Raw genomic sequence first — 18,889 nt, forward strand, 5'->3', positions numbered from 1 at the left:
CAGGATTCAGACATATCTTTCACTCAGGGAACAAGGAAACAGGTGGGTGCTTGCCTTGGTGGTAAGGCTGAAGACTGTGAGGCTGTCAGAAGCGAGGCGCTCTGACACTTTTCAGCACCTTTTTGGGGAGAGAGGCAGTTCACGGGGAGGGCGGTGGGGGTGACAGAAATAAGGTGATGCTGGGTCACATGTTATTTTCTTTTAGAAAGTTTTCCTTTTTAAAATGGATTGAGATGTACTTGAGGGAAAAAAGACTCCAGCTTAAAACAAATGGAGGGGAAGAGATGGAAGAAGAAGAGAGAGCTACACTATTATGTTGTTATACTACACTCTCTACTTGTGTATTTTTGAAGATTTCCATAACAAAAATATAAAACGGTAAATAAGTTTAAACTGTCACCCACCTCACCATTTAAATGAGGCAAAAACCACCCAGAAGCATCCGAACTCTACCGTGGGGAACGGTGTGTGTCACAGCACACTAGGTGATGCTTATACTTTTCGGTAGAGACAGCCTACGATGTCACCTAGTATGTGAGCCTACAGAATCATAGTCTCCGTCTCTTCAAAGCAAATATAAAAGAGGCGCTTTGGCTGTTTGTTTCTAGAAGAAAAGGGAATGTCTCATCACCTCAGTCTCCTTCCTGCTGAAAACTCTATCCAGGCCCACTAGGTGCCAGACAGAGAGCTAAGTTCACTCAAGGTTATGTACCCAAAGCCAGCTTCACAAAAATGTAGGGTTTGAATTCATCAGTGCTATTGAATTTAAATCTTAGTTTCATGACCTGATGAAACTGTGGCTTAGAGACACTATTCACTTAATACTGTGATTAAGGTGATGTCAGAGTACATGTTTCCTGGCAGACTTACAATTAATCAGCTTTCTCAGGGCAAGTCAACGGGATTTTAGAGAAAACCCAATGTCTCTAATGAAGAAGCTTCTGAAACCAGAGAAGGCTGGGAGTCAGGATGCAGGCATGACTTGGTACCTAAATGGTGCCCATGGCACATCACTGTGACTCATTTAACGTGGGGTAAACCAAACCCAACGAAGGCAACGACTAAGCTGGCAAAAAAGCTGGCAAAAAACCATCTCGTAGACAATAATGTTGTGTTTTCCATGAAGAATAATTATGGCACACTACAAGTGCTTGGGCCCAGGATGCAGTGAGAATTTAGAATGTAAAAACCAGTGAGAGGATGGTGAGAAGGCAAAATAGAGGGTGCTGGGAGAAGGCTCCACCCTGGATGAAAGTCCAAATTAAACTGTAATGTATAAAACAGAAAAGCAGCAGAACTAGTCTGGCTGAAGATATGGGGTAGAGGCTGTGGAGTAGCAAGCAAGTCCCTATCATCACCTCCTCCTCAACACCTGTGGTGGCCCCAAATTACCTCGCAGGAGCTTGTGGGAGAAAGTTTAAGATGCTGGAACACTGACATGTGGTTGCCAATTTTAAATTTTTGCCAAGTAAAATGTTAAAAAAAAAAAAAAAAAAGGACTACCCACCATCACAATTATTTTCTAAGACAATTTTAACACCAAAAAATAAAAGGACATGCTAAATGTGCGGTGAAATATATTTAAATGAAATATGTAAGAACATATTTCATCCCCTCCCCCTCTTCTGACTTGCTTTGGACTCAGGGAAAGAGGCCCGGCAAGAATCTGGTCTAGGTGTCTTAGCTGGCTCTGGAGGAACCACCCTCTGTGTCTGGTGTGACAATGACTGCCAGCACAGGTGGGAACTCAGACCCAAGCCACTTAACACCTCTGAAGGAACTGGTGCTTCGGAGGTCATCCTAAGCTCTCACCTGAGAGCCTGCTGGGCGAGAATGAGCTTTTCCACTTCATTGTCAATTGCTTTGACAGCTTATACTTATCCTCCTCAACTTACTTGCTTTTTGTTTCTACACTGTCAAAAGGGTGTCTCCAAGCAAAATTTGAGATGCAGTTCTCCTTTTGTGAGTTTTGATTAAAGGGAAGGAGGAGCTCTGAGTAGGGCAGCAAATTCCTAATTGTTCCCTGCCAGTTTGCTCGCTGGCCCTTCTGGGACCTCAGCTTCCGTCTGTGCTAGCCTCAAAGGAGTCCCAGACTGAGCCGCAGACCCTCCGCTCCCCATTCCTGCACTGCTATGGCTGAAGAACTCTTTCTTCCCATGGCTATGTCCTGCTCAACCTACAGGGCCCTCCCGGACCACACCACCTAAACCAGTCTCCTCACACGGCAAAGTCTGGAATTGTTACTACTTATTTGTTATGACTTGTTCTTAGCTTGTTATCCGTCTCTCCCACCACAGCGTATGCTCCTTAAGGAGGGGGAGGTCTGCGTTACAACCTGGCATCTGTCCAGGGATATAGTAGGAGCTGGAACACTGGAAAAGATGACATTTTGAAATGCCTATGGGATGTGGCTTCCAGAAGTTAAATCACAAAAAAAGATGTAGAAGAGAAGGGAAAGATGAGGAAGAAAGAAAGAAAAGTCTTAAAATAAGAACAAAATTATGAGCATGGGAAGACTACATTTTTTATTCTGCAGACCAAACACCAGGATACAACCTACCTTTAACTCTGCTGTATTTTCAGCAGTCTCTAAACTCACTGAAACCACATGGATTTAGGTTAGGGAGAAGGAATTCCTTAAAATAAAGCTGCTGAGACCCTAGCAAGGGACAAAATGAAGTCTTTTTGGAAAATCTCTTAAGGGCAGGCACTTTTCTTTCTGGAACAATGAAGAGTAACTGCCCAAATGCAGGAAGAAAAAACAGGGAAAACCAAAATTGACTTGAGTGTTGGGTGTTAGGAGATGCCAGACCTGGTGCTGGATGTTTCAAATTTCTCATCTGACCCAAAAGAACCCACCAAATGAGGAAACTGAGGCTGTGGGGAATTAGGTCATTACCAAAGTACACAGCTGGAAAGTGGTAAATGTAGGATTCGAATCGAATCCAAACCTGTGACACTTCAAAGTTCTCTCTTCCCACAGTTTCTTGAGGTCCCTCCCTACCCTAAGATTGGCAGGAGAGGAGATGCTGTATCTGAATCCACAACAAATGCTGTTTCCAGGTGGCCCTTGATATGGACTGATGGAGTCATTTTGTGAGTTTAATGTGCTTACTGTTAGGAAAACTAAAATGATGTGATGTCTTGAAACATTTAATTAGACCTCAAGATGGGCCATAGAAAAATGCAATCTTCAGCTACCTAACGCCACACTTCACTGCCAGATCACACTCTGTCTTATTATTTCCCTTCACAGACCAAAGGAAAACCAAAACACTGCTGTTTTTTTAGTGGCTACTTTTGAGGTGAACATATATCTCATGTTAGCCTTAATGTGCTGCCCAGCCTTCCTCTTACCTCCTTGAACTCTTTCACAGTCTTAAAGTATAGCCTCTGCTTTTCTAACAGCTCCAAGTACTGGTCATTCAACTGGTCTCTTCTCATTTTGTTCTCTTGCTTTTTCTTTTCCATCTGTTGAAACATTGTGGGAAATGGTGATGAAAAGACACGTTCTGCCCAAGGGCTGCTGGCAACATCCGAAAGGCAACAGTTGTTAACAGTTTCGTGGATTTCCTCCCAGCAAAGGAAGCTTCAATATATAATTTTTGAGGTTGGTTAATTTATTTGCATGATATTACATGGAGGCCCTACAATTTATTCAGCAATTTTTCTATCACTGAGTATTAACTGTTTCCTTTTTTTTTTTTTTCTCACTACAATTTCACAATGGACAGGTTGGTGATTCTCAACTGGGAGCTATTTTGACCCCCCACTCCCCACCTGGCAGTGTCTGGAGACAGTTTTGATTGTCACAACTGTGAGGAGTGGGTGCTACTGGTATCACTGAGTAGAAGCCAGCAACGCTGCTAAACATCCTACAGTGCACAGGACACCCCACAGCAAAGAATTATCTGGCCCAAAATGTTAACTGTGCTGAGGCTGAAAAACCTTGATTTAAATAACTGTGCTCATATAATAAAACTGTGTATCCTCTTTTGATTTAATGTATTTCCATGTCATTACAAACTTTCTACAAATTATCATTTTAAAAACAACACAATGTTCCTGCTGATTGCTAACTTACCCATCTTTCTACTGGTAGACAATTTAGGATATTTTCAGGATTTAGATCTCATAAATAGATGCTAGGCTTTGATTTAAAGAGACTTTTCTAAGGTACCCAAAAGCTTATTCATTCAACAAATATTGACTTAGAATCTACTGAGTAGCTACACGTAGGGTGAACATGGCAAAGTCACTGCTCCCACAGAGCGTACATTGTAGAGATTCACATTAAGCAAGCACCCTGACAAATAGACACATGAAATATTCCCAACACTGATCAGTCGTGTGAGGAAAATGACATGGGAGGAGGTGATGGAGAGGACGGTGGGTGCATGGCCTCCTCAGCCTGGAAGCTCAGGGAGGCTGAGGACACTAGAGCAAGGCTGGCAATGCTATGTGCTATATGTCCAGAAGGTAAACCCAGAGCATCAGCCAGGAAATGAGGGCAGAAAGAGTTACGGTACAGACCGGGTGCCTGACTCATGGCTGGTGCTCAAAAGCTTGTTGAATCAAATTCTGAGAGATGCTTTGCCATGGCTTTGCTGATGCCTGACCGTGATTTCTGTGTTACACTTTGGAAGGGATTTGGTAAACACAAGCTACAGGTAAACTGGCTGCATTTTATTCAGTAGTTCCCTCCACACTGTAGGCCTCTGTTGACTGCATAGGACAAATGCAACTTGGTGTCCCCAAGGCCTACCCCAATGCTGTTCAGAGAAAGACCCATCACATATGGGGACTGATTTGCCTGGTCAAATCCTGACCTTGCATCCAGTTCCTGAGTCCCAAGACCCTGTGCCCTGCTCTTTCCACAGGTTTGCATACGGATGCCTGGTGCACACCCATACTAGGTCTCCAGTTTGGTGCCCTCTTGTGCCCAGGTCTCCCAGAGTGGGCAGTCCCCTCTGGGGTCCTTGGCTGGTGTCCTACTACACTTGGAGCCCTGGCTCAGCAGCAAGTCCTGATCCCTGCCGACGGAACCCCTAATGCTGCCTCCATGGGTCTCTCACACCCACTCACGATCCTGTCACAGTGACACACCAGCCCACCACAGCTCCCACTACTGTTCCTTCGTGGGCTCCAACTCTCAAAGCAGCAGACACCTTTTCCGCTGTGCTGGATAGGACCTCACAGCTAGGTCCCTCTCTCTTATTAGGACAGCCAGCAGCTCTTATCTCAGGACTTTCCTCTCTGCTCTGTGCTTTAGCAAAACACTTCAACATAACTGATTATGTCCTAGTGAGGTAGCAATCCGTTTGAATTATGAATTTATCTAGGATCCACTGTGGGAGTTACTGTGGCAACCTAGAAATAATATAAGCATGAGGCCAGAAAGGCTGGGTTCAAATCCTAGTTCTGCCACTCACTGTGTATCCTTGGACAGCTAATTTAACTTTTTTGAATGCCAGGTCCTTTAGCTAAAATAAGAATATCACCTAGATCACCAGTTTTGTTATGAGAAGCTTGTGACATTAAATGTTAAGTGAATGATCCATCATCTGGTCCATAGTAGCTGCTCAACAAAGACAGTTTTTCTTCTTAACATTTCACATCCTAGGATGCCAACTCACTCTGTGAAGCAGGAGTTGAATCTTTGATCTAAGCTTCATTTGCACACTCATCTCAGTGTCCCCTTACCCAAACGTAACTTTGTTATTCCCTACTTATCACCTATTCACACCCTAGGTCTGTGAAGTGCTTGTGCCAAGCACTTGCTCACAGTATTCCAGAGATCCAGAGACCTTACCTCCTCTGAGTGAGGTCAAAATGCTGACTGATATGTGACCTCTTCTTTACTCAGAAACCCTCAGACGGGGCATAAACACCTATTCAATCATTGTTACCCAATGCTGGTCTGCTATGTAACACTCTGAACCTGCTGGTTCTGAGAAACTTGTGCTTGAGAGGACACAGACTCCTCCGCCACATCTATGAGAGCAGGACCCATTATGGCACTGTTACAGGGAAAGCTACATTTAAAACAAACAAACACACACAATAAAACACATCCATGCAAGTGAGTGCTGTTCTATCCAGAGTGTCAATCAACATTCAACATTCAAAGTGTATCTGGAACCCTCTTTGACAACTGCTCTTTGACTCTATTGAAAGAATTCACCCATTCAACAAATAGTCCTTGAGGGCCTAACCATGGGTTAGGTGCTACATCAGCCACTGGGGATGCAGACCAGAGAAAGAGAGCCCACTCTGCCCTGGGTGCCATTGACCCATTTGGCACCCACCATGGAGGGGAGAGACAGCTACAGCAGCACCTGGTTTCCACACTGGTCAGCCCTGAGGGGCCAAGAGCATGAAGCCTGGGGGAAAGTGAAGAGAGTGAAGGGGTGAGGCCCATTTCTTCTTCTGCTCTGGCTCATAGTCAACAACAGGAATTCATGGGGTTCTTTCCTTTGGTTTCCACTTCCTGTTTACACTGCTCTCTGTAAACAGGAAGCAGAAGTCAAAGGAAAGAACCCACGAATTCCTGTTCTTCTTGACTATGAACCACAGCAGCTTCCTGAGGAGCAATAGAATGGAGGAAGCGTCTAACGCACTGACATCTGGGCTGTCACAGGCTTTTGGTCAGTCAGGTTCTCTGCCTTCCACCTACTCACATCCCAGGTCACTGAGAGGGGACTGCATTCGCTCTCTGCAAGACAGCCTATCCTGGCTTGGGTGAATGCGCATATACAGGCAAGCACTGACTTATGTCGTTCTAATTTTGACGGCTGAATAGTCCAAGAAATTGTGCTTGTTACTAGTGATACTTTTTTTCTCCTCCTTTGACATTGTTTTATTGAAGTCATTCACAGAGAGATTCATGGTATTTTTCTACAGGGAAAGGGACATGGAACACTTCTGCCCTTAGCTCATCTCTTGTGAGATGAGATTACAGGCAACCTGAACGTTTGTCTTCTGTAACAGGGTTTTTTTTAGGATGACAGGACCTATGGACAATTCTTTTTCTTGTGTTTATATTCTGGCATCACTCACTGGAGCCCTTTGCCCCAAGATCATCAGAGGAGAAACCCGACGTCCCTGGAAGATTTTACCGCCATGTCGGAGAACCACTCTGGTGTGATACATTTTTAAAACAGGACCATAAGCAAGAGATATTTGGAAGTACGAGTCAGGATTCATCTGAGAATGGCGGTAGGAAACTGCAGCTGTCTCTGTAGGAAAACCCCATGCTGTACCCTGACTGAGTGGTGCCTCTCTGTTCTCTTCAGACTTCTGAGGCTCCATTGCCTCTCACTTTGGCAGAACTCAGTTCAGCAATGATTTCTCTTTTTTAGAGGGGGGTTCCTGAAAACTAAAATGCTCTCAAGATCTTAAGATTCCTAAGGAATGAATCTCTTGTGGCAGAATGTCAGGTACCGCAGATCCCCCGAGGAAGCGAATCCAGTCAAGAGCGGAAGCCTGCTGGTGAAAGGTGGTCTCCTCATCTGTAAAATGGGTGTGATACTGTTCGCTTCCGAGGTCTTTCAGGAATGTCAGCACAATGCCTGGTACACAATAGGTGTTCAATACATGGGAGCTGCTGCTAACAGCAACTTCTGAACCCCTGGGTGTAGGCAGCTCATGGGACAGGCCCAGCCCACTACAGAGTGAGACGCATGGTGGGAATCCCTCTGTAGAAATGTGTCTTTTCAGGACTGAGGGCACACTCCCCAGCTACCAGAAGAGACCTGTTCTTCCCAGGACTTTCCCTGTCACCACTATAAAACCTGGGCTACATTACAGAAAAGAAGCCATCTGACCTTCATTCTACTTTGCTTAATTCCTTCCACAATCTGTTCCATCTGACGTAAAAACTGGTCCCGGGCAGCAGGGGAGGCCATGGCTCTGAAAGAAAAACCAGCAGAGTTATGACCAGCACACAGGACTCTGAGGTGGGGGGAAATGCCAAGCAGTCAGCTCTGTATCCAGATTATACCTCTTGAGAGAGGCAATCAGGCCTTTGCAATGCACAGTGGAGCCATGGGGGCCCCTGCGATCCCAGGCAATTAAGGATGCTAAACCTCTGAGAAGGCATGGAAATTAGCCTGGTCTTATAATTGCATATTAATCTTTTTGTCATACTTTCCCTGTAACTTTCATAACTAATACGTATTTCCTTAAAGTAAAACGTGACTAAAATTAACAAAAACAGTATTTATTTGAAATATGACATGTACTGCTTAAGTAATGGATTTCACTTGGTTTATAAAAAAATTTGAGGATTGGCAGATACTTGAAATTGGTAGACATATTCTGAGATTTCCTAAAACCAGGTCTGAGAAATCTGGTCCTATTTCTAGAAGCAGCAGCTAAACAAGTAGATTCCCTGATGTCCTAAAACATTCTTCTTCACCTCCAACTCTGCAGAGGGAAGGACACCAGGAGGATCAGAACATAAACACACAAACACGCACACCCCACCGCATGCACGCACTGAGAATTATCCTGAAGGATGGGCTGACGGAGCAGAATTCTTCACAAGACACTCAAACCACAGGCTCTCTCAATCATTGGGAAAGATGAAAATGGCATTTTTACAAATGTCACAAGGTATTTTACACAGTGAATCTGAATCTTATTAGAAGGCTGTGGGCTTCTTCTTTTTTTTTTTTTTTTTTTTTTAGAAAAGAAGCTTAAAACCTAGAACCTGTAACTCATTAAGATCTCAGTCTCAATGTGTCCCCTGTCACCTGCCAGAGGACAGCAGAGATTTATACCAGAGAGAAGGGAAGCATGCTCTCCAAGGAGCAAGTCCTGGGGCTGCTGGATGGTGGGTGGGCAAATGGACATGCTTGAGGGCTGCTTGATTTGGGAACAGGTGGGCCTTGACATCTAATTTATAGAGAACAATGTACACATTAACCAAAAAAACTACCGTGAGATTTTAAAAATCTAAAAAATTATATAAATTCCATTATGTAAATTTTAAAGCATCTCTGTGTGTTCATTAACAAATATTAATTTGATAATATATAGAGAGATTTTAGTAGGTAGGCACAGCCAAATTATTGGAAAGTTAACTTTTTTCCTAAGCTCTTCCTTCACTCGACTATCATTATAGTTTTGCAGGTACTCAAGGAGAGTGTAAACAAGATACCTAGCAGAAGGGCTAAAAGAGTAAGAATCACATACCCAGCGTTAAGTCTTGCATGTGCCTTTGTGAAGCACAGGATAGCAGTGTAAGGTGGGCTGAATTCAAAGTGTGCAGGGTGACAGGGTATTAGTGGGAAGGAGGACTGACAGTACTTACTGTGAGAAGTTCTCATGAATTGAGTTCAGCAGACTAATCTGGGGAAGTAAAAAAACAAACGAAATTATAAGACAGGCAAAAAGATTTCCACACTACTGCAACTGCTGCAAGCTTGCCTGTCTCCACATACTGCTTCTGCAAGGAACACAAGCCTTGTTTATGAAGATTAAAGTAACATATGGAAAAAAAAAAATGAGCCACATGTTCTGTCTCACAGTTTTCCTCAGGGAATCCACCTTCTTCTCACAGAAAATTCCCTCTTCCTACAGGGCATTCCCACAGGAATGTAGGGAGAGGGTGCTTTGAAGGGACCTGGATCCCAGCTGAGAGGACACTAAGCTAACATTAGGGCTCTCTAGGCAAGCTGCCACCACAGTCCTTTATATCTTGCCAAACACCGCACTTTATTTTCAAGGATAACAGCTTAAGGGAGTCAGACAGTGTGGAGGGTGAGAGTCATTTACACTCTATTCCTTCCCACAGAATCTTCTTGCCAATGCAGCAAGCTAAGCTGCTGGGTGGCTGAGTGCCTCCGAGGGGACGCACTGTTCAAGGCCCGGTGGACACTGCCTTAGCCTCACAGCAAATCCTCTTATCTGCCCCAGTGATACGGTCCTTGGAAGGGCTCTGAGGCAGGAGTAAGGAAACCTGGATCATCTTTCTGGCCATAAAACGACTCAACTTGGGAGCTCAGAACTAAGTAAATACCACGTGTGAACTTTAGGTTCACAGTCTGCAATGTAGACTATTTCTTGTCCTTACTACTCCACAGGAAGGTTTTTTTTTTTGAGATGGAGTCTCGCTCTGTCGCCCAGGCTGGAGTGCAGTGGCTGGATCGCAGCTCACAAGCTCCGCCTCCCGGGTTCACACCATTCTCCTGCCTCAGCCTCCCGAATAGCTGGGACTACAGGCGCCCGTCACCTCGCCCGGCTAGTTTTTTTTGTAGTTTTTAGTAGAGACGGGGTTTCACCGTGTTAGCCAGGATGGTCTCGATCTCCTGACCTCGTGATCCGCCCGTCTCGGCCTCCCAAAGTGCTGGGATTACAGGCTTGAGCCACCGCGCCCGGCCTCCACAGGAAGGTTTTAAAGTTAAAATATCACAGGCATAAATCCATTTAAGATAAAATACCACCTTTATTCAAATGTAACATTCTAAACTGGTAACATGCCTTGGAATTAAAAAGCCCAGCTCCCCACTCTGCCTCACAAAATTCCTAGTTTTTAAACAGTGGAACAACTTTAAACACTGCTGATGAAGGAAGGTCAATGGGATTTAAGGCCTTTGGGAAGGGGCTGGCCTATCCCTAAGTCAGGGTTGGCAAATCTTTCCTTTGCCAGGTAGGAGGGCCTCAAGGCCAGGATGTGGGGCACAGCTATTCCCCAGGTCTGATGCAAATCCCATAAAATGCATTCATCTATTCAAACGTTTATCAAATGTCTGTTATACGCCTACCACTGTGTAAGGCCTCGAATACAGAAAAAAATAAAAAACAACTTCTCAAGGAGGGCCCTCTAGGATGACAGAGATCTACCTGGTTTGTCTGACAGCAGGCAGTAAAGGTGACAGTAATTACAGATGCTTCCATTTGGGTTCAGGTAAAAGATATATTTGTAATATTATCCTTATTAAAGTGGTAATTAGTGTAGGCTACAAGGTGATAAAATGAAAACACATTCTGTTAACCTCAAGGTGAGGGGGAGGGTAGGAACAAGTATGTACTGAGAATCCATCATGTGTAAGGAACTTTACATTTTCTCATTCTGTCCTCATTATAATCATCATCAATGCAATTAGGTGTCATCCCCATTTTACAGGTGAGAAAAATGAGGCCACACTAAAACCCAAATAAACTCAAATCTGACTGACGCCAAAGCCCGTGTTCTCTTCAGGACACCTGCTGCCATGGTGAAGACCAGGACTGTTCTTTTTTAAATTAAGACATATCTGCATACTGTGCCCGAACCGTTTGCCATCAACTTGGGAAAGCCCTGAGCCATTAATTTAACCTGAGTTTTTAAGTGTTAGAAAGATGAAGGAAGTGACAGTGACCCTTTCACCCCTGCTTTGAATTTTACAAACCTTTTAGTTCACGCCTATGTCAGCCACTGATTATTAAACAGGTATTTTCTCCCTGTAAACTATAACAAGCCCACCACCCCCATTCAGCTGGTTCCTCCCTTCCTTTAAAACTCAAACTAGTCTCACCAACTCCAGAGCTTCCACTGTGTTCCTTTTAACAATGGCATTTCCCCCACAGCACTCTAGAATGGCTGTCCACCAGTCTCACTTCACAGCAGACAGTCTGGGCTCCCAAGGAATCTTGTACTTTCTGACTGGGTATGCCAGCACTTAGCACATAAAACAGGCACTCTTTCTGCTAATGCTGAACATATCCGTCCCAGATATCAAGTTCATTTGACTTCCTGGAGTCAACTGCACTGTTAGCTGCTTAGCCATTTTCTTTTCATAAATGTTCTTACCTCTTTTTCCAAATAAACCTTTTTATCGTCCAGGGTATTATATAAAGTGAAGAACTGCTTGGTTTCTTTGTGCACTGCTGAAACTGTAAAGGTAAAGCAATCAGCACATGAATAAAGAACAGGTATCAGAACACCCTACCTGCCCCTCTCCCCCATGTATGCACTGCCAGGACAGCTTTGTCAGGCCTGGGAGCTCACTCTGCAGAAATCCCACAGTGCGCAAACAGAATCTCCTGGGAAGCTTTTAACAAATCTCAGGACCAATGAAAGGAGAACGTCTAGAGGTGGGACCCGGGTGGTGACAGTGAGTACCCAAAGTTGAAAATTACTCCCACAAATGAACCAGCCACCTTTACCTCATCCAGCTAAAGAACTGGGTGGGGGTTGTAGATATTTGATAATAATACATGATACAGGTATTTTGATGTAACTGCTTGAAAATGTCCTTAGTGTAAACATGTCTTTATCAGATGATTTTAACCTATGTGAAATTTGTTCTGTGAAATAAATAGATGCAGGTATTATTATTACTAAAAGCTTTGAAACAAGCAGGAATAGAAAAGTAAAGGGAAAGATTTAACTTAAAGCAGAAACTACTTTCTGCTGAAAACTGTCACTGCTGATCCCCGCCTCTGATCATCTGAGTCCAGTGTGAGGACTGGATGAAACCCCAGCCTGGTGGGGCCAGGGCGTGAAGGAAGCATGTTCTGAACTCCTCCAATAGAGCCAGTGCTCTACCAGGAAGGATGCCGGAAAGACGAAGGCCTCAAGGCAAAATCTTAGGTGGAGTTTGAAAGACCAAGTGGGAATTGTAGGATAATGGCACTCTGGACTCCGGCACCAGCTCACAGGCCAAGATGCAGATGTGCAAAATGGGTGAAGCTGGGTGAAGTGGGCCAAGACGATGCAGGACTTAGTACAGTGTATTTAGGATTCTAAAGATTACCTAAGAAGTTGCAGGGAGCTACTAAGTATTAAAGCTTTTAGAGTAAAATGATCAAATATATATTGAAAAAGATCGAAGTAGACTCTGGGCAGCAAAGGAAAGTGGCTACAGCAGCAGTCCAGATGAAACAGACAGAACTGGCAAGCAGCTTGAGTCAGAGAAGTAAGACGGGTCCAGTTTGCCTAAGAGGAATGCGGGGTAGGGGGGCTGAATTCAGTTTTGTACCTGTTGAGTTGGAGGTATCATGGGGACATACCAGAGTAGGAGCATGGAGAAGAGGTGATCAGTTCTTGCCTGGGGTGAGGGCCCTAGAATATAGGTTTACAGGATCTGAGTTGGGTACTGAAGAATTCAGCCTGACAGAAGAGAAGGGATCCAGGCACCAGGAACAGGAGGAGTCAAGGCTAAGACGTCAAAGCTTATGGTTTGCTCAGAGGCAGTGTGTGGACTGGCAAGGCCAGAGTGAGGGTTCAGATCAGGAAAGGGGCCTCCAGGCAGGCCACTCAGACTGGGGAGGAACCCAGACATGGTAAAGAAAGAGGCTCTGTTCAGTAAGGCCTGAGGAGTTCCTGAAGATTTGTTAGCAGAGAGAGAAGTGACAGAATCAGATGTGTGGCTAGGGGACTTGGGAGAACTGCAGCTAATGGTCATTTAGCTGAGATATGATGCAAGAGCAGATGTGGCAGGAGTGTTAGGAAGAGAAAGGCAATGGTAGCCTTGAGGGCCATTCTGAGCCTGATGAGACATGGTCTCTTATTCAGGCTGAGGGACATGGTCCTGGGTTACTGGGTGAATATGATTCTGTTAAGGGTTAAGGACCACATCAGCAAGAAAGTCTGTAGAGAACAATGAGTGAGGGCTGATCTCTAGACACCAGGATCACGATGTTCCGTGTGAAGTTGGAAAGTGGTGCAGGAGCTCAGGGGAAGGCTATGTGGCTGATCAGGATGAGGGCTGCTTTGAAGCTTTACTCTAAGAGCTCAACTGGTTCAACCATCTGTCCATGGAGAGGGCAGTGAGAGCACTAGTGCTGCTCCCGGGACCGCCAAGCGGACCTGTTGATGAAACGGAGCTTTCTGGTGGTGGCCTTTGTGGACTGCGCTCTGGTGCATGTTCCCCCATGCTAAAGTGGAACAGACCCCTCGCCTGTCCCTCCCCAGCCTGGAGAGCTTGTCTGTGGTCGATGCACCTACTCTGGCGGTAGAGTTCAATAAATCTCTTCTGATACTGTATTAGCTCGGCACGGCTAGGGACTTCATCAATCTTGCGGTGCAAAATTGCTATTTCTCGATTTCTTCGAGCCTAAATGCAAAAGGAAGGCAGAGACAGTACTATTTGGTAAAAGGCCTTACATGTTCTCTAGGGAGCCAAAATACTGCCTGCACCCTGACCTGAGCCCAACCACAAGCCCTACGGTGTAGGCACAAACTTCTGCCATCGGCATAAAGGTCCCCATCTCAGATTCGGATTGACTTTCCCACTTTCCTAGGTGTGGGAGGAGGCGACTGTGAACTGAACCACAGAAGGCGCCAAATAAATGGACCAGGAGGGAAGACGCTGAATGGGAAGGGCTGCTATGGACAGAGCCCGCAGCTAGCCCCCCAGGCCCCCAAGGAGTCCAGAGTAGCCAGCTGCACCACTGCCAGGTGGCGACAGGCAACAACAGGAATGCTTCAGATGATGGGAAGCTACGCCACCTTGCTGCCTCCACATACATCCCAAATTGCTCATCCTGGTTGAAAAGCTCCTACAACCTACTCCTCAAATACTTTCCAGCATTTTCTCCCTTCCACGGACTCAGGAAACTGCCCTACTGACCGGGTCTGGGAGGCATGGCACTGCTGTGTGGTGTAGCATGGTGCAAGGGCAGCTGCAGGGGGAACAAGCCGCTCATTTGTGCATGGCTCCCACTGAACATGTGTAGACTCTGGACCACATAGGCTCTGAGTGCTGCCTTTCTTCTGTGCCTGCATCCCTCTGTCCACCACATCCTCCCACTCTCCTGCCTGCTTCACCTGCAGCAGCAGATGTGAATCTCTAATTCACTGGTAAATAGGAGACTCCTGGTGGGAAACCCATATTCATGTCTGGTGACCTAATCCAAAACTGGGTCTCTGCAGCTCTAGGGAGACGGAAGGATGTATTTCTCCCTTAGGCCAAGGCTATGCTACCCATGGGTGCTCAGGCGCTCACTCCTGGTTTCCTTTCAGGAGTCTTAAGATACAACTCTTCAGTCTGTTACTGCATCTGTAACTTTTCTCTAGCTACTGACCCTTCTCATCAGCATTAAATACTTTCCTATGTCCTCACTTCTTAAAAAGCCCTTCTTTAATCGCCATCACCTTTCAGCTACCAGTCTCTCTCTTCCCTTTTATAGGGAAGAGAAATGTACTGAGAGCCACACATATGGGAGCCTCTGTCCACGCCAGTCCTCCTTCAACCCACTGCGACTGGGCTCTCCCCAGTGCCCCACTGAACTGCTTTTGCCAAAGTCACTGCACACCTTCTCAGGGACACACTTAATGGACAATTCTCAGCTCCTAGCCTTGATTTCTAGTGGCACTTCCCCTCCTCTCAGCTGAGCGCTCTGCTTGGCTCCCAAGAACCTCATACACTTGTTTCCCCTTCTGGCTGCTCGGGCGCATCCTCACTGGAGATCCCCCCTTTTGCTCTGCCTATCCTCACATGCGCTCACCAGGGTGTAGTCTCAGGGCCTCTTCCACATTCCACAGCCCCAGTCCTCATCAACACTGCAGACACCCAAATCTCCAGCCCATACTATTCTGGGAGTCAGATCTGACAACCAAGTACTCCTTGGACATTTCAATGTGGTTGCGTACCCCAACTTTGAAAAGCTCCAAACAGATCTCATTAACACTCCTATTTATACTCCTCCTCTCACCCTTAACCCTAGTCTATTGCTTCTCTTTTATGCTTCTTCTCTATGAATAACACAAATATTATCCACCCTTGTGTTAGAAATTCCAGCATCATCCTTGACTCCTCTTTTTATCTCAATTGATACTAAGTTCCATCAGCTACAGCCCTGCAATCTGTCCAATCAGTTCATTTCCATGCATTCTACAGCCACTGCCTAACTCAGGCCCTTGCCCTCAGCAAGCCACTGGCTTTACTGAAGGTTTCCTCTGGTCAGTCTGAAGCTGCCCTTAGTAAGCAATTTGCACATAAACTCCCTTGAACTTGATGTATATATAGACGTGTCTTGGTTCTCAAATAGCCAGCATTTCCAGGAGATGGGTCATCCTATTAGTTCTGGGACCTGATGCAATGCTGAATACATACAAAGCACTCAGTCAAAAAGTTTCCAAATATGCAGCTGTACTGTCCCGATTTTATTTAATTCTATGCCTCTTTAAAGATTAATAGAGACTGTAACAAGGACAAATTTGACTCACCCAAATTTAGCCATCTCAGCTCAGCAAAGTAAGCAGGTGCCAGAGATAGGGGAAAGGGGATCTCACTGGCCTCTGCAGCCCTTTGGCCATTCCTACCAGAGCTCGGCCTTTCCCTCCCAGAGAACAGAAGGTTGGCTTGAACCAAAGTGTGACAGAAGGAACTTCTGGCTTTTGATTTTCCATGAGCCAGATCCCAGTAATGTAGGGAATTTTAAATGTAATTTTCACTCTGCATGAATTAAACTTTAGAGCTAATTTTGAAACCTATCTCCCCCATATTTGATGTCACTCTCACAAACCACCGGTTATCCAAACAAACGAACAAACAAAAAAACAGCTGAAATGGCACTTAATTTCAGAGGAACAGTAGCACAATTCTTGTTTAGTACTTGATGAGTACCGGGGAACTGGAATCCAGACTCTGGCACCTACCAGCTGCTTGACTCTGGGAAAGTCAATTTCTTCATAAAGAAAATGGGACGTAATATCCACTCTCCACCTGGGGTAAGGATTAACTCAAAGGAGTGGTTATGAAAGTAACATACCAATGTGAGATGTTAATACCAACATCTTAAATCACTGAGTTACACTCCAGATAGAAAGAAGACTGGTGAACGCAGCCTCATTACTCATCTTTTCTAATTCTTAGATATTGAGACTTTCTAGTTATGTCATAGGACATCTAAACGTAGTTAGAAGAATTTATGCATATTTTTGTCCTTTTACTCACCTGTAGTAAACGTATCTTGTAAAGTTTCTCTTTCTCCATATTATACCGTCTGTCTAGGTCGTCCTAAAAATCGGAAAAGGCTGTAATTATCTGAGAATAGAAAACTTTCACTCTTTAATGGAGTCTTTGAAAATTGAATATGTTTTTATCATCTCTCCCCCATCCCAAGGCCTTAAATTTCTCTTCTTAAATGCCTAAATTTACTGTCTGGGTCCTATCTCATATGAGACCCTTGATACTCTCTCATATCATGTTATAACAACTCCTCCTTCTGGGACCCAGGACGAATCCAGTATTCTTAAGTGAAGTAAGTGAAGTAACCTGCAAACGTATATGCCCTTCCCCTGCAAAAACCTATGATGATGTAGAGACAAACCATTAGTTAAAGAATGTGTTTTCTATGCCTGTGTTTGGAGATGACGCTAGTTTTCTATGTTTCTACTTAGAGCTGTGTTATCCAATGTGATAGCCCCTAGCCACAGTGGACAGTGCAGAATGGAACATTTCCATCACTGCGAAAAATTATCTTGGACAGCATTGATATAGAAAACAGAAAGAAACTAGTCCCTCATTGAACCCAGCAAGGTAAGACACATGGCTGGTTTGTCGTCTCAGAGAAAGTTACAAAAGGGGTCAAAGGAGCCCCTCCTTCCTCAGCATAGGGAATATAAACACACACATACACACACACCCGCACCCACCCACCCAAGGGACTCAGCTGCAGGCAAAATCCAACAGACTTCACTGGAAGAGTGCTGAAGCTCATTCTCCTGGGAGATTATGAGGGTACAAAGGGAAGAGGAACCCTTAAAGAAGACAGATGCTTACAGTTTTCATGCTTTTCCTTTCGTCCACTTCCTTTCCTATCTCTTTCTTCTGGAGGGTTTTGGAATGCGGGTAGCACTGGCTTAACTCAGAAGAGGGTGGCAAACTACAGCCTGTGAGCTAAATCCTACAACCTTTGGGCCAAATATGCCTTGTGGCCCATTTTTGTAAACAAAGTTTTATTGGAACACAGCCATGTCATTTACAGATAAACTATGGTCACTACAGCAGAGCTGGCTCACAAAGCCGAAAAGAGTTACTACGTGGACCTTTACAGAAACAGTTCGCTGAGTCTGGTATACAGTACAACAGAGAGAGAGAAGGTTTTCCCCTCTGTGCCACCCAACCCCTCAGAGCCGGAGTGGTGACCAGTATATGCGGCCAACGCAGGCCTCTCCCCTTCCCAGCTGAGATGCCAGCATGAAAACAAGATGCTTGTACACAGGACTGGGAGAAAACCCACCAGAAGGGTCACCTTCAGGGCCACTGCTGGGGAGACGCTGCCTCCATCTGAGGGCCAGCTGTATCAAACAGGACAATGCCCTGGAAAGCCTAGATGCAGAGCTTGCCATAGAGCACATTAAAGTAGGCATGAGAAGCCATCACAGGACAGTGGAAAGCTGGCCGCCTGCCCTCAGGAGACAATGCCAATCCCGAGCAGGCAGGTACTTACGTCATGAGTCATTGCAGAGGTCAAGGTACCAGGCGGCTCTCCACTGGAGAGGGTCTGAAACAATGAAAACATAATAAACACCTCTCCTGAGCATTTGGGAATAGGACAGAAGCCAAGGATCTAGATGTAGGAAGGGGCCAGGCAGGGGCATAAGGGTGCAGCCGAGAAATGCGTTGATGTCCCCCGAGCATGTCTGAAGAGAGCAGAAAGGGAACTGCCCTTAGATGAGCCCCAGATTTTAAATTGTCCTTAGGTGTCTGTCAGTTACACACTAACACGGTAAACTGTACAGCTCTTTTTGAATGTAAGAATCTCGCTAACAAGATGTGCTGAGAAGAGAAATGAGATCCTAAGAGTCTAATTCGTGCAAACTCAGAGGCTCAAAACTCAAGCTGATGATTTGAACTTTAAAGGTTTAAAGTTTTAGAAACAATAGGAGAGGCTGGCTGTGTGACAATGAGCCTGGGACACCACCGCCTCCTAGGCTCTCCCATTCACCCAT

General features: G+C 45.2%; 1 protein-coding gene across 3 annotated transcripts in view; it reads right to left on the bottom strand.

The window, feature by feature from the left end:
* The window catches only part of CCDC93 (coiled-coil domain containing 93), a 94,379-nt gene that overhangs the window by 6,233 nt on the left and 69,257 nt on the right, over nt 1-18,889 (bottom strand). For all 3 annotated transcript variants that reach the window (XM_050751713.1, XM_050751715.1, XM_050751714.1), the window contains exons 17-23: nt 18,388-18,441; nt 16,890-16,952; nt 13,937-14,045; nt 11,798-11,880; nt 9,317-9,354; nt 7,827-7,911; nt 3,358-3,471 (exon numbers count right to left, since the gene is read on the bottom strand). In XM_050751713.1, coding sequence (XP_050607670.1) covers nt 3,358-3,471; nt 7,827-7,911; nt 9,317-9,354; nt 11,798-11,880; nt 13,937-14,045; nt 16,890-16,952; nt 18,388-18,441 — 546 coding nt within the window. The remainder of the gene's footprint in view (nt 1-3,357; nt 3,472-7,826; nt 7,912-9,316; nt 9,355-11,797; nt 11,881-13,936; nt 14,046-16,889; nt 16,953-18,387; nt 18,442-18,889) is intronic.

This window comes from Macaca thibetana, chromosome 12 (assembly GCF_024542745.1).
Source record: "Macaca thibetana thibetana isolate TM-01 chromosome 12, ASM2454274v1, whole genome shotgun sequence".
NCBI lineage: Eukaryota > Metazoa > Chordata > Mammalia > Primates > Cercopithecidae > Macaca > Macaca thibetana.